The sequence below is a fragment of the Benincasa hispida genome, chromosome 6 (genome assembly GCF_027475165.1).
Source record: "Benincasa hispida cultivar pf3 chromosome 6, pf3_genome.v1.1, whole genome shotgun sequence".
NCBI lineage: Eukaryota > Viridiplantae > Streptophyta > Magnoliopsida > Cucurbitales > Cucurbitaceae > Benincasa > Benincasa hispida.
The window spans coordinates 18917821-18929932 of NC_143483.1; the positions used below are offsets into that span (position 1 = coordinate 18917821).

At 33.2% G+C, this 12112-nt stretch overlaps 1 protein-coding gene across 1 annotated transcript; it reads left to right on the forward strand.

Annotated features, from left to right (window-relative positions):
- The first annotated feature begins 7595 nt into the window (after positions 1-7595).
- On the forward strand, positions 7596-9502 carry LOC150035491 (putative pectinesterase/pectinesterase inhibitor 39). The gene is made up of 2 exons (XM_090314962.1): positions 7596-7992; positions 8598-9502. The coding sequence occupies exons 1-2, from the start codon at positions 7665-7667 to the stop codon at positions 9278-9280; spliced, it is 1011 nt and encodes a 336-aa protein (XP_090171088.1). The 5' UTR covers positions 7596-7664; the 3' UTR covers positions 9281-9502.
- Positions 9503-12112: the final 2610 nt, after the last annotated feature.

Here is a 12112-nt window from a genome sequence, read left to right on the forward strand (position 1 = left end):
TAAAATTACAGAATTATCATCATTTTCATAGTTTTCGGTAAAACAACAAATCTGTATGCAATATTCAACAAGTAAAAAGAATTAAGATCTTCCCATGGACATAGGCAATCTTGCCGAACCACGTAAACACCGTGTCTGCTTCGTCATTCCTTATCTTTCTTGTTCAATCGAGTATTTCTTTACTGGAAATTGTGGCCATTCAATTAACTTTCTAATTGCTTCGAGTATTCAGATTACGGAGTTGATCATGCATCGATTCTTCGCTATCGAGTAACCCCGAGTACGTCGTTTACACCTTCGAGTCGCAATGAGTATCGTTCAAGAACCATCGAGTACGATCAAGTATTAGTTCTATTGTTATCAAGTTGCATTGAGAATTTAACAAAGACTCGTCAGACGAAGAAGGAAATTCTTATCGAGTATCAAGTAGGAAGTAGCGGAGCATCAAATTTCCAGTATCGAGGATTTGGCAGAATAATTATGACTCATTTCTTCATCTCTTCAATGTTGATCTTGAGTATTTAGGACTTGTGAAGAGTGATCAGCCCAACAATTTTGGTTTTAGAGGGCGTAAAGTTCATCAAGGTAATCTTTTTTGGAGCTTCAAGATTTTCAAGAAATTAAGACTTGATACTCGTTCGGATCAGAAATGGTTGTTGCAAGGTATGAGATTTAGATGTTTAATGGGAAGGGCGATTTTGGCCTATAAAATGCCAAAATCAAAGTCATTCTTGGACAGCAAAGAGCACACTTTGGACCCATCTACACTGCCAACCACCATATCAACCCAAGACAGATAAGATATGGAGCTTATAGCATATGAGACTCTGGTTCTGAATCTAAGTGATAGTATTTTGAGGCAAGTAATTGATCATAGCATGACCTACATAATCTGGTCAAGCTGAAATGTCTTTTTGCAACCAAGGATCTCCTCAACAAAATATATCGTAGGGAGAAGTTCTTCGCATTCAAAATGAATTCTGCCAAGCCATTTTCTAATAATTTGGATGAACTCAAGAGGATAGTCTCAGAGTTTCAGCCTTGGTGAGAAAATTGACGACGAGAATGAGGCTTTTGTGCTATTAAACTCTCTACCCGAAGCCTATAAGAAGGTGAAGAATGCTCTGAAACATGATAGAGAATCAGTCACCGCTAATGCAATCACTTCACTATGAAGAAAAAGAGAGTTAGAGCTTCAGTAGGTCAAGAAGGAGCAGCCTAGTGCAGAGGGGCTATTTTTCAAGGGGAAGAACAAGCAGGACTAGTCTAAGGGGAATAAAAACGAGTCAAGTGAAGAGCACAAACGTAAGACAAAGTTGAGATGCAATAATTGCAAGATGAAACGTCACCTGATGAAAGGTTGCTACAGTCTGAAAAGGAAAAAAAAAAAAAAAAAAGGGATCAGAAGGGAAAACAACCAGAAGCATCAGTGGTTGAAGGTTTCTACTTTACTCTGATGCCTTAGCCTCCACCAGAAATCAAACCAACCAAGTCAGTCCTCTTGGGAAGCATGATTGAGTACTTGACTCCGGATGTACCTATCACATGACACCTTTTAAACCTCGGTTTAATACTTACAAGGGAATAGATGGAGAATCAGTGTACATGGGAAACAATGAAGCCTGCAAGATAAAAGGGGTTGGTTCAATGTCCTTGAAGTTAAAGGACGGATCAATCAAGCTTCTAAGAAATGTTAGACATGTACCTTTGCTCAAGAGAAACTTGATATCTCTGGGTATGTTGTACTTCATTAGGTATGAATGCAGAGGAAAAGTTGGAGTTCTTGAGGTGATCAAGGTTTCCAAAGTTGTGTTAGTTGGTGAGAAGTCAATGACCTTTACATTGTGAGAGGAGTAGAGATGATGACAAATGCCTACACAGCTTCAACAACAAGCTTAACAAATCAGGCTGACTTGTGGCACAAAAGGCTCTCCCATATTAGTGAGAAAAGGATGCAACTTCTGTCTAAGCAAGCAATCCTGCCCAAAGGTATCAGCGAGCACCTTTCTTTTTGTGAACATTGCATTTTAGGTAATGCAACTAAGCAAAGTTTCACAAAATCTCAGCACACCACCAAATAAGCATTAGACTATGTCCATTCTGACCTTTATAGATGATTTTTCTAGGAAGAGCTAGATATAATTTCTTAAAAGTAAAGACCAAGTTTTTGGGAAGTTTAACGAATGGAAAGCCATGATAGAAAATCAAACATCTAAAAGGTTAAAATACTTTAGAACCGATAATGGGCTTGAATTTTACAATGAACACTTCGATAAAGTTTGTAGTGAGAATGGTATAACTCGGCATAGAACAGTGAGGTATTCACCTCAACAATAGGGTTGTTGAGAAGTTAAATAGAACCATAATGGAAAGGGTTAGGTGTTTTCTTTCTGATGCTATCTTATGTTAAAGTTATTGGGCAGAAGCTGCATCCTATACTGTGTATACCTTAAATAGGTGCCCTCACACATCTCTAGATTTGCTTACCCGTGAGGAAAAGTGGACTAATCATCCTCTTAACCTATATAACCTCAAGGTCTTTGAATGTGTAGGGTTGTACACCAAAATAAAGGAAAGTTATAGGCCAAAGCAGTCAAGTGTATGTTTGTAGGCTTTACAAAGGGTGTCAAAGGGTTTAAAATGTGGCATCCCGTTGAGAAAGAGTTCATAGTGAGTAGAGACATCACCTTTAGGAAAGAGGAGATGCTTATGCAAAAGGAGAAAAAGGTAGAGGACGAAGAAGAGTCATCCAACACCAATTTTGAGATGGAGTTACCATCTGAGTAGCCAAATGAGTCTATCCAACCTAGTGACAGAGGAGAAACTGAAGAAGATGTAGGGGAACATGAGGAGACAACATGTGAGAAACCTAATTTAAGCCAATATGTCTTAGATAGGGATAGATAAATGAGAACGATCACACCTCCAGGTAGATACACTGAAATGAATTATATGAGTCTAGTCTTAAATGATGTAATAGCTCTAACTAACCAATAACCAACTGCCTTTGAGGGAGCAACAAATTGTGTAAATGCAAGGGATTAGATTGAAGCAATGAATGAGGAGATGCATTCACTAAAGGTGAATAACACTTGGTCCTTGGTTCCTCTACCAAAAGTGTATAAACCTATTGCATCTAAATGGGTTTTTAAACTTAAAGAAGGAGTATCCTGTGATCAAAAGTCTAGGTTTAAAGCTAGTTTGGTTGCAAAGAGGTTCCCTCAAAAGGAAGGAATAGACTATGCTGAGATTTTCTCTCCTATTGTAAAACAGACTTCCATAAGATTTCTTCTATCCTTAGTTGCCCAAAATAATCTAGAATTGTATCAACTAGATGTCAAAATTTCCTTTCTTCATGGACATATAGGGGAGACAATCTATATGATGTAGCGAAAAGGATTTGGAGTTAAAGGAAAAGAAAATCTCTTTTCTTATTCAATAAGTCTGTATATGGATTAAAACAATCACCTAGATGCTTGTATAGGAGATTCAATGACTAATTTCTAGCATTGGGTTAAAAATAAGTTCATTTGACATATGTGCTTATGTAAACACGGGTACAAGGACAAAGTTTACCTGCTCGTATATGTGGATGACGTGTTGCTGGCAAGTAGGTCCAAAGAAGATCTTACCCATGTTAAAAACCTCTTAAAAAGAGAGTTTGATATGAATGACTTAATAGAAGTAAGCAAGGTCCTAGAAATAGAGATCCATAGGAACAAAGAAGAGTCTATTCTAAGCATCAATCAATCCTCTTATTGTGAGAATATCCTTAAAAGATTCAACATGAATAAATCCAAACCTGTGAGTTTACTTATTGCTCAGCACTTTAAGCTTTCCTCAGGTAACTCTTCTAAGGATTCTAACCAAAAATACTAGAAATAGATGGCTGTCATACCCTTTAGTAGATATATGTCTAATCCTGGTAAGAGACACTAGGAGGCTATTAAATGGATCCTAAGGTATCTAGTTTTCTATAAAAACTAAAAGTTAGTCTATCAAAGGTCAGTTGAACCAAACCTAGTGTTGAACCACGTAAACACTGTGTCTCCTTCTTCTTTCTTTATCTTTCTTATTCAATTGAGTATTTCTTTACTGCAAATTGCGCGCCATTTAATGAACTTTCAAGTTGCATTGAGTAATCAGATTATCAAGTCAACCTTGCATTGATTTTTCGCTATTGAGTAGCTTCTAGAACATCATTTTCACCTTCGGGTCGCACCGAGTATCGTTCAAGAACTGTCAAGTACGATCGAGTATTAGTTCTGTTTTCATCGAGTTGCATCGAGGATTTAATAAAGACTCCTCAGACGAAGAAAGAAATTCTTATCGAGGATCGAGTAGGAAGCAGTTGGGCATCGAGTTTCGAGTGTCGAGGATTTGGTAGAATAATTTTGAACCAGATCTTGAGTATTTGGGACTTGTGAAGAGTGATCAGCCCAACAAAATATCTAAAGTTTCTATCCATTAGAGTTAAGGTTTATTTTGGTGATATAGTTAATCGATCGTGTTGATTTTTGAAGCATCAGAATAGTTTTGGATCAAACCACGTGTTGAGTAAGTTGTTTGGAGACATTCGAGTTAAGTTGTGATTGGAATTGTGCTTTAAACATTGGAATGAATTTTGGTTTAGGATTCAAGGTTTTGCGATGTTGATTTGCTAGCTATTTGGACTTAATTCCAAGGTAAGTGTCTTACTACTTGTTCGCCTTCAAACTAGTCTCCCCAACCACACGATGATGTTGTGATTGTTATATATATTTTAAGGGACTATCTTCACCGGTATTGTGTCATATGTTTACTGAGATGTTTTCGATAAATTTGGGTTAAGTGGTAATGATTGGCCTGTTTGATTTAATGATATGGACTTGTTTGACTTTGGTGTTACGTAATGATTATTGAGAGCGTTCTAGTAATTTTTCCTAAGTTAAGCGATTGTGTCTATGATAAAAGTTTCAAATTTGGGGTGATGCATGGCACGTTTATATGGTTCTTGTTAACTTTTCTTATCTGGGTAGTGTACACCTTACGACTTATTGTGTTTTTCTTCGAGATACCCACCTATGCTTTTTATATGCACAATTATGACATTTATGACTTGCATGTGCTACCTCGGGACGCACCTATGACTGATATGTGTATCTTCGGGTTTACACCTATCGCTGATGTGTGCTCCATAGGGACACATCTATGACTGATATGTGCCTTTGAGTATACACCTTTGATTGATGCGTGCTCCTTCAGGGTGGCGTTTATGACTGATATGTGATCTTTGGTTTCACTACGACTGATATTATATGGGTGTACATCGTAGCTAAGATAAAATTTTTAATATTTTACCTAGAGGGCCCATTAGTGGGTCTCTTACTTTCATACTCACCCTTTCTTATGATATGTTTTTTGGGTAAGGACAAGAAAAAACTACAAACTGATGAATGAAAGGAAGAATCTGTAACCTTGTCACTGAGACCAGACAGAAGCTTCCATTCATTTTTTTTTTCATTTTTTTATATTTGAAATGAGTCTTGGTATTTGAAATTCTATAACTTTTATGTTAAACTTTCATGTTCTTCAATATTTTCCAGTTTTAAATTTATGTTTTTAGGGGACTCTAATCAAATGTCTTGTGTATTTGATTTATTTGTTAATCTAAAATTCTGGATTCAAATAATTAGCTCTGTTTCGATAAATTTATGCTTTATTGGTCAAAATGTTTGAATAAAAATGTTTAGTCATGAATAGGACCCTTGTCAAAATACTTGATCGGTCGGGTCGTTACACGGTCTACTATTGATAGACAGTGAGATTTTGATATATTTATGAATAATCTTGCTCATTTTCCTTTATATGAAAACTACTTTTTTTTAAAAAAAAAATTATTTTACATATTATATTAATCTTCATTTGTATTATATAATTAAAACAAATATTGTCAACCATAAATATCTATTTTTCGTTATATCATAACTCTTATTATTTTTAGCAAGATATTGAAATTCAAATGTAACATAATATTTATTTATAAAAAAAATCTTAAATTATGATATTTTATTTTGTTGAAAAAATAACATTAAAAAATAATATAAATTGTATTAATTTAAAAAGAAATTCAAATTGATAAAAACAAATACGTAATCTAAGTTCAAATTATATCAAACTAACTATAAATTAATAAATAGTCATAAGGGCATTCTTGAAATATTATGTAAGTTGAAACATTCCCAGTAGAAATCCCATGAAACAACCCCGTTATCCAAATATTCCCAGATAGAACAAACATGATAATCTAAAGAGATAATAGACATCTATGATTTTGTATATCTATAATTTCAGACATCTAAGATTTTGATTATCTACCTTCTCAAGAAAAACAAATGGCTCGTAAAAGTCAAGGTCTTGGATCAACTCTCTTTTTTTTTTTTTGGTCAAAATTATTTCTTCCCATATTATTTTATTTCTTTAATTTTCCATCTACATAATTTTTAAAATTTTTATTTTTATTTCTACACATATTATTTTTATTTCTTAAATTTTTCATGTTTATTTAATTCTTAATTTTGTAATGTGTATACTTTTTTTTTTAATGAAGAATACGTATAAGTTACCCATTATTTAACTTATTTGTTAATTTATTTATCTAATTTTATATATTATTTGAATTATAAATTCTTAATTTTGCAACAACACACACAATTTTAAATTATATTTATTTATTTCATTTTCCAATAAGTGAGGTAGAAAATATTTGAACCTCGAACTTCTACGTAAATAATAAAAGCTTTATGGTAGTTGAAATATGCCATACAACATTTGAAGAATATAAATATTTTGTTTATTCTTATTAGTTTTGCTTCAAGACTAGTTTGTATTAGATAATATGAGCTTTTAATATTTTTTTTAAATGTGTTGGATACATATTATGTTTTTTTTATATATTATATAACTAAATTATACCTAAACCATAAAAAGAGAAAAATAACAAAAAAAAAAAAAAGTTTGCAAACAAGATTTTGCTTTTGTTTCTTTTATTGTTACTGTTATTATTATTTTCTTTTGAAGAAATAAGAATGTTAATTGTTACCAAACATATTCTTATATCTAGTTTTTAGAAAATAAGAAACGGGTAATGGAAAACAAGAAATAAGATACAAAAACATTATCTTGGGCTTACCTCTATCCTCCACTAACTTCGTGTATTATCTCGTTTATGTTTTAATGATATCTTTTGGGAGAGATGACGAGGGTACTAAAAAGATCTCTACTTGTGGGAGATTCCGACGGTATACCCCTAATCCAATGTGTCCTTTTTCAAAAAAAAAAAAATATAAACCGTCCAAAGCAAAAAAAAATCCAAAATCACTCCTATAAATGGATGAAAGATCAAATTATTGAAAAAACGTGAGAATATTTGATTAACCAAAGCAATGATTAACCAACCACCAACTATAAATACATTATTTGGCTTTTTCCTTTAAAAGATGTATCTTAATTAAATTTACTACATTATTTGGCTTATTAAACCAAAGCAATGATTAACCAGCCACCCACTATAAATACACAGGGCTTTCTGTTTTCAAAAATTCAAAGTGAGAGAATTAGAATTTCAAGTAGTTGAATTTTCCATTTCAAGTAGTTATATCTTCTCTATAACTTTCCATTTAGCAATGGCATTATTGAAACTTGCAATGGTTTTTATAGTGTATTTGTTGGTTGTTGTAGTTGAATTTTCTGATTGTTTTAGTTTCAATTGCACAGTGTCATTAGATGGTACTGGGAATTTTGTTAAAGTTAATGATGCTATAGTAGCAGCACCAAATTTTAGCACGACGAGATTTTACATTCACGTGAAACGGGGAATTTATAACGAAATTGTTGAAGTTCCATCTCAAAAGACTTTCATTGCTTTAATTGGAGATGATGTTTCTACCACCATCATTGTTAACAATCGAATTAATGCCACTGGTTTCTCCACAGCAGCTACTGCAACTCTCAGTAAGCTTCAATTCTTCTCCATCATAACCCTATCTTGTTTGTTGGTAACTATTAGGTTTTTTTGTTTTTGATTTCTTAAAATTAAACCTATAAACATCAATTTCAATTCTAAGGTTCCCGTTTGTTAAACATTCGGTTTTTAGTTTTTTTTTTTTTTCATTTTTGAAAACTAAGCAATGCACTTATTCAACCACTAAATTTCTTGTTTTGTTGTCTACTTTTTACCTATGTTTTCAAAATCCAAGTCAAATTTTCAAAACAGAAAATTAGATTTTAGAAAACTTGTTTTTGTTTTTTTGAAATTTGGTTAAGAATCCAACTCTTGTACATAAGATAGACACAAATAATTATAAAAAATTTGGAGAAAATAGGCTTAATTCTTAAAAACTAAAAACTAAATAGTTACCATACGAAGCTTAAATTTCTTGTTTTATTACCTACCTTTTACCGATCTTTCAAAAATTCAACCGATTTTTTGAAAGCTGAAAATATAGTTTTGAAAAATTGGTTTTATTATTAAAATTTTGTTAAGAATTCAAATATTATAAGAAAATTTTCAAATACCAAAATTTTTTAATTACTAAAAGAATGTTTGATTTTGGTAGCTGTAAATGGAGAAAACTTCATGGCTCAGTTCTTGACTTTTGAAAACTCTGCTGGACCAAAGGGGGGCCAAGCAATTGCTGTTGTTGACCAAGCCAAGCACACAGCATATTATAAGTGTGTGTTTTTGGGTTATCAAGACACTCTCTTTGCTGCATCAGATCTCCAATTTTTCAAAGAATGCGATATATATGGAAGTATTGACTTCATTTTCGAAAACGGGCTTACAATATTTCAAGATTGTAATATATTTGCTCGATTACCTAGCATTGAGAGTACCGTAACTGCACAATCCAAAAATCGTAAAGATGATCCGAGTGGCTTTGTCTTCCAAAACTGTAATGTGACCGTGTCGTCGGAGATAGCATCAAGTAAGGACAAGGTAATGGTGTTCCTTGGACGACCATGGAGAAAATATTCAATGGTTATATTCATAGAGTCATTTCTTGATGACGTGGTTCAGCCTAAAGGATGGTTGGAGTGGCCAGGAGTACCGACGAATCTACTGTTTTATGCAGAATACAACAATAGAGGTGCAGGTGCTAACACTTCCCAAAGAGTGAACTGGCCTGGTTTCCATGTATTACATAATGCAAAGGATGTTGCAAGTTTTACTGTTGAAAGCTTTATTAATGGGACTCAATGGTTGCCTGAAACCAGCATACCATTTAGGGCTGGCTTTTAGGGTTTTCTTAAGACGAAACTTTGACAATAAACTTTCATTTAAATTATTACCATTACTCATCTTAGTTTTTAACGAAGTACTAGTGGTTGAGAGATCAGTAAGTGCACCTAGACATCTCAAAGTACTAGTGGTTGAGAGATCAGTAAGTACACCTAGACATATTATAAGGTATAGACATGCAAAAACCCTAAATGGCAATTAATATATTTAGGTTTTTAATAACATAGTAGCTGCATACTATTTAAGGCAACTTGTTTGGAATGATGATGTTTATGAGCAAGCATTTCAAAAGTCATTTCACATAGGCCCAAATTGATGGTTTATATTTTATTAATTTGGACCAGTTGGAAAGTATGATCTATGTCATTGAATGTATTGGAATTGGCAGGTAGTGATAAAAGTCATCTTGATTCCATGATAATATAAGAGATGGACCAGATTGAACTAAAGGGGAATTCTATTCATCACATAAATTTCTGCCTCTTTAATTATATTCCATGATAATTAGTTTAATGTATTGAAATACGACCTTCAAACTATCTCCACAATGGTATGATATTGTCCACCCGGCTTTGTTTTTGGTTTCACCCCAAAAGGCATTATACCAATGGAGATAGTTACCCTCACTTATAGGCTGCTATATTTGCAGGTTCTCCCTAAAAAAGTTTTGGAAGGTTGGCATATGACAACATGCATCTAACTTCATTCAAAATAGTTTGATTAAGACTTTTATTACTAGTGTTACGATGTCTCCCACGCCAAAGTTGAGTGTCTTTTAAAGTTGAACGAATAACAATAATAGATTCCTCCTTAGATATAGTTGTTTCCTTTCATACATACAAACCGTTCTTTAATGTTGCAATCAATTTTACTGAAGTACCTTATTTGAACACCTTTTTCATAGCTATATTTGAAGCCAACTCGATCTAAAGTATCCAAGAATATTAAATTTCTTCTTAAGTTAGGGACATATTTAACAGAAGACAGAATTTTAAAAGAACCATCATATAATTGCAGTTTAGTAGACCCAATGCTCTTAATCTCACATTGTTCATCATTTTCCATAATTACTTTCTGCCCTAAAATTTTATTAAAGTCTATAAACAAGTGTTTATTAGGAGACATATAAAGGTGCACCTGGAATCCAAAATCCATTCATCAAAATCAATGAAATAACCAATTACAAGCACTTCAGTAGAATCGTATGCTCTAAGAACATTAGCTGTTGCTTTAGTCTGCTTTCTAATAGGAAGTTTTCCTTTTTTTTCTAATAGGAGAGTTTTCTATATATAATTGTGGACTTTACTTCTTTGTATTTTTTCGGAAGCAGAGTTAGAAGGATTACAACCTTGATTTTCACCTAGTTTTTTCGGAAGCAAATTTTCTCAAATTCGTCTAAGCCCTTTAGATTGATCCATCTTCAATCCAAACAGATTTTCATTCAAATAAATTTTGTTTGTCGGAGAAGAAGGCGGTGGCTTCTAAGGGAAAGAGACGATGACCTCACAAGTTAACTTCCTTTTTAATTCCCTAATTTTCTTCCTTTTTTATATATTCCAAATTCAATACATTAGGTCTTCGTCAGTAATTATTTTATTATATATTTTTTATTTTTGGGAATTAAGTATATGTCCTTCCTCTTTCTTACCATAATTTGAATCTTTGTTAGGTACAATGGTTGAATTTTTAGCAAATGGAGGTACAAGTAGCATCTATAAACTTTATTGTAAAAAATAAAAAACAAAAACCAAAGTGGAAAAGCAATCCAAACAATTTACTTTTTTATTTTTTTTATTTTTTTTACAGAATACAAAATCAAGATGACGTTGAAGCCAACGAAGTATGTTTGAGAGAGGCACAGCAAGGAATTATAGCATGAATGATTTGCACTATGGAAGCCTTGATATATCATTTGGAAAGGTTGGAGACTAGGCATCAAGCAAGGGAAAGAATACCACCTCCTCCACCACAATGTATGACAGCTCCCCATAATGAGAGGACCAAGATGAGGGTGATTGTTCTGATAGTTTGGACGTTTACCAAGTTAAGTTACTTAGGTGTTAAGAAGAAAAGAAAGATGTGTTGAACATGGTGCAGTAAGAGGAAGAGGTAGACGGAGAGGATATCAAAACTTCTAAAGGAGAGTTCAACACGATGCAACTCAAATTGATCATAATATAAGGGACATCAGGTTCAAATATTCAAGGTTCTTTGGCAAAACCATCCAAAGGAGTACCTCCCATGGGAGAAAGAGGTGGAGAATGTGTTTGTTTGCTATAATTTTAGCGATAAGCAGTAGGTTGGTTTTTTTGTTGCCAAATTTAAGGATTACGCTCAAACTTGGTGGGACATGTTAATGTCATGAAAGATAAGATCTCGAAGAACCAATTTATTCGTGGTATAAATTCAAAGAGTCTATGAGGAAAAGATTTGTTCCAAATCATTTACAAAGGAACATGGGTGGAGGCTTCAAGAATAGAAGTGATTTTAGAAGTAGGGAGAAGTTCTTGAAAGAAAATTTTAAAGAAATGATATTAAGTGTTGCAAATGTCAGGGCATGCCAGTAAAAATTGTCTAAATAAAAGAACAATAATCATCCATAACAGCAAGGTGGTAACTGAGGGACAATGAAGTGAAAATTAGGAGAATAAAGAAGGAATAACTGAAGTAGGAGAGACTAATGATAAAAGTTACGAAGAACCAATTGTAGGAAACGTGTTTATTACTAGAAGAGTTTTAACTGCTCAAGTTAAAGAAGATCTAATTAAGGAGCAAAGGAAAACATTGTTTCATATTAGGTTTAAAAAACATAGTGGGAGGAAAAAGATGTAT

Bases quoted from the DNA above. Each gene is read 5' to 3' on its own strand.
- LOC150035491 (XM_090314962.1), top strand. From the start codon at position 7,665: ATGGCATTATTGAAACTTGCAATGGTTTTTATAGTGTATTTGTTGGTT. The intron at 7,993-8,597 runs GTAAGCTTCAAT...TGATTTTGGTAG, and splicing joins AGCAGCTACTGCAACTCTCA to CTGTAAATGGAGAAAACTTC.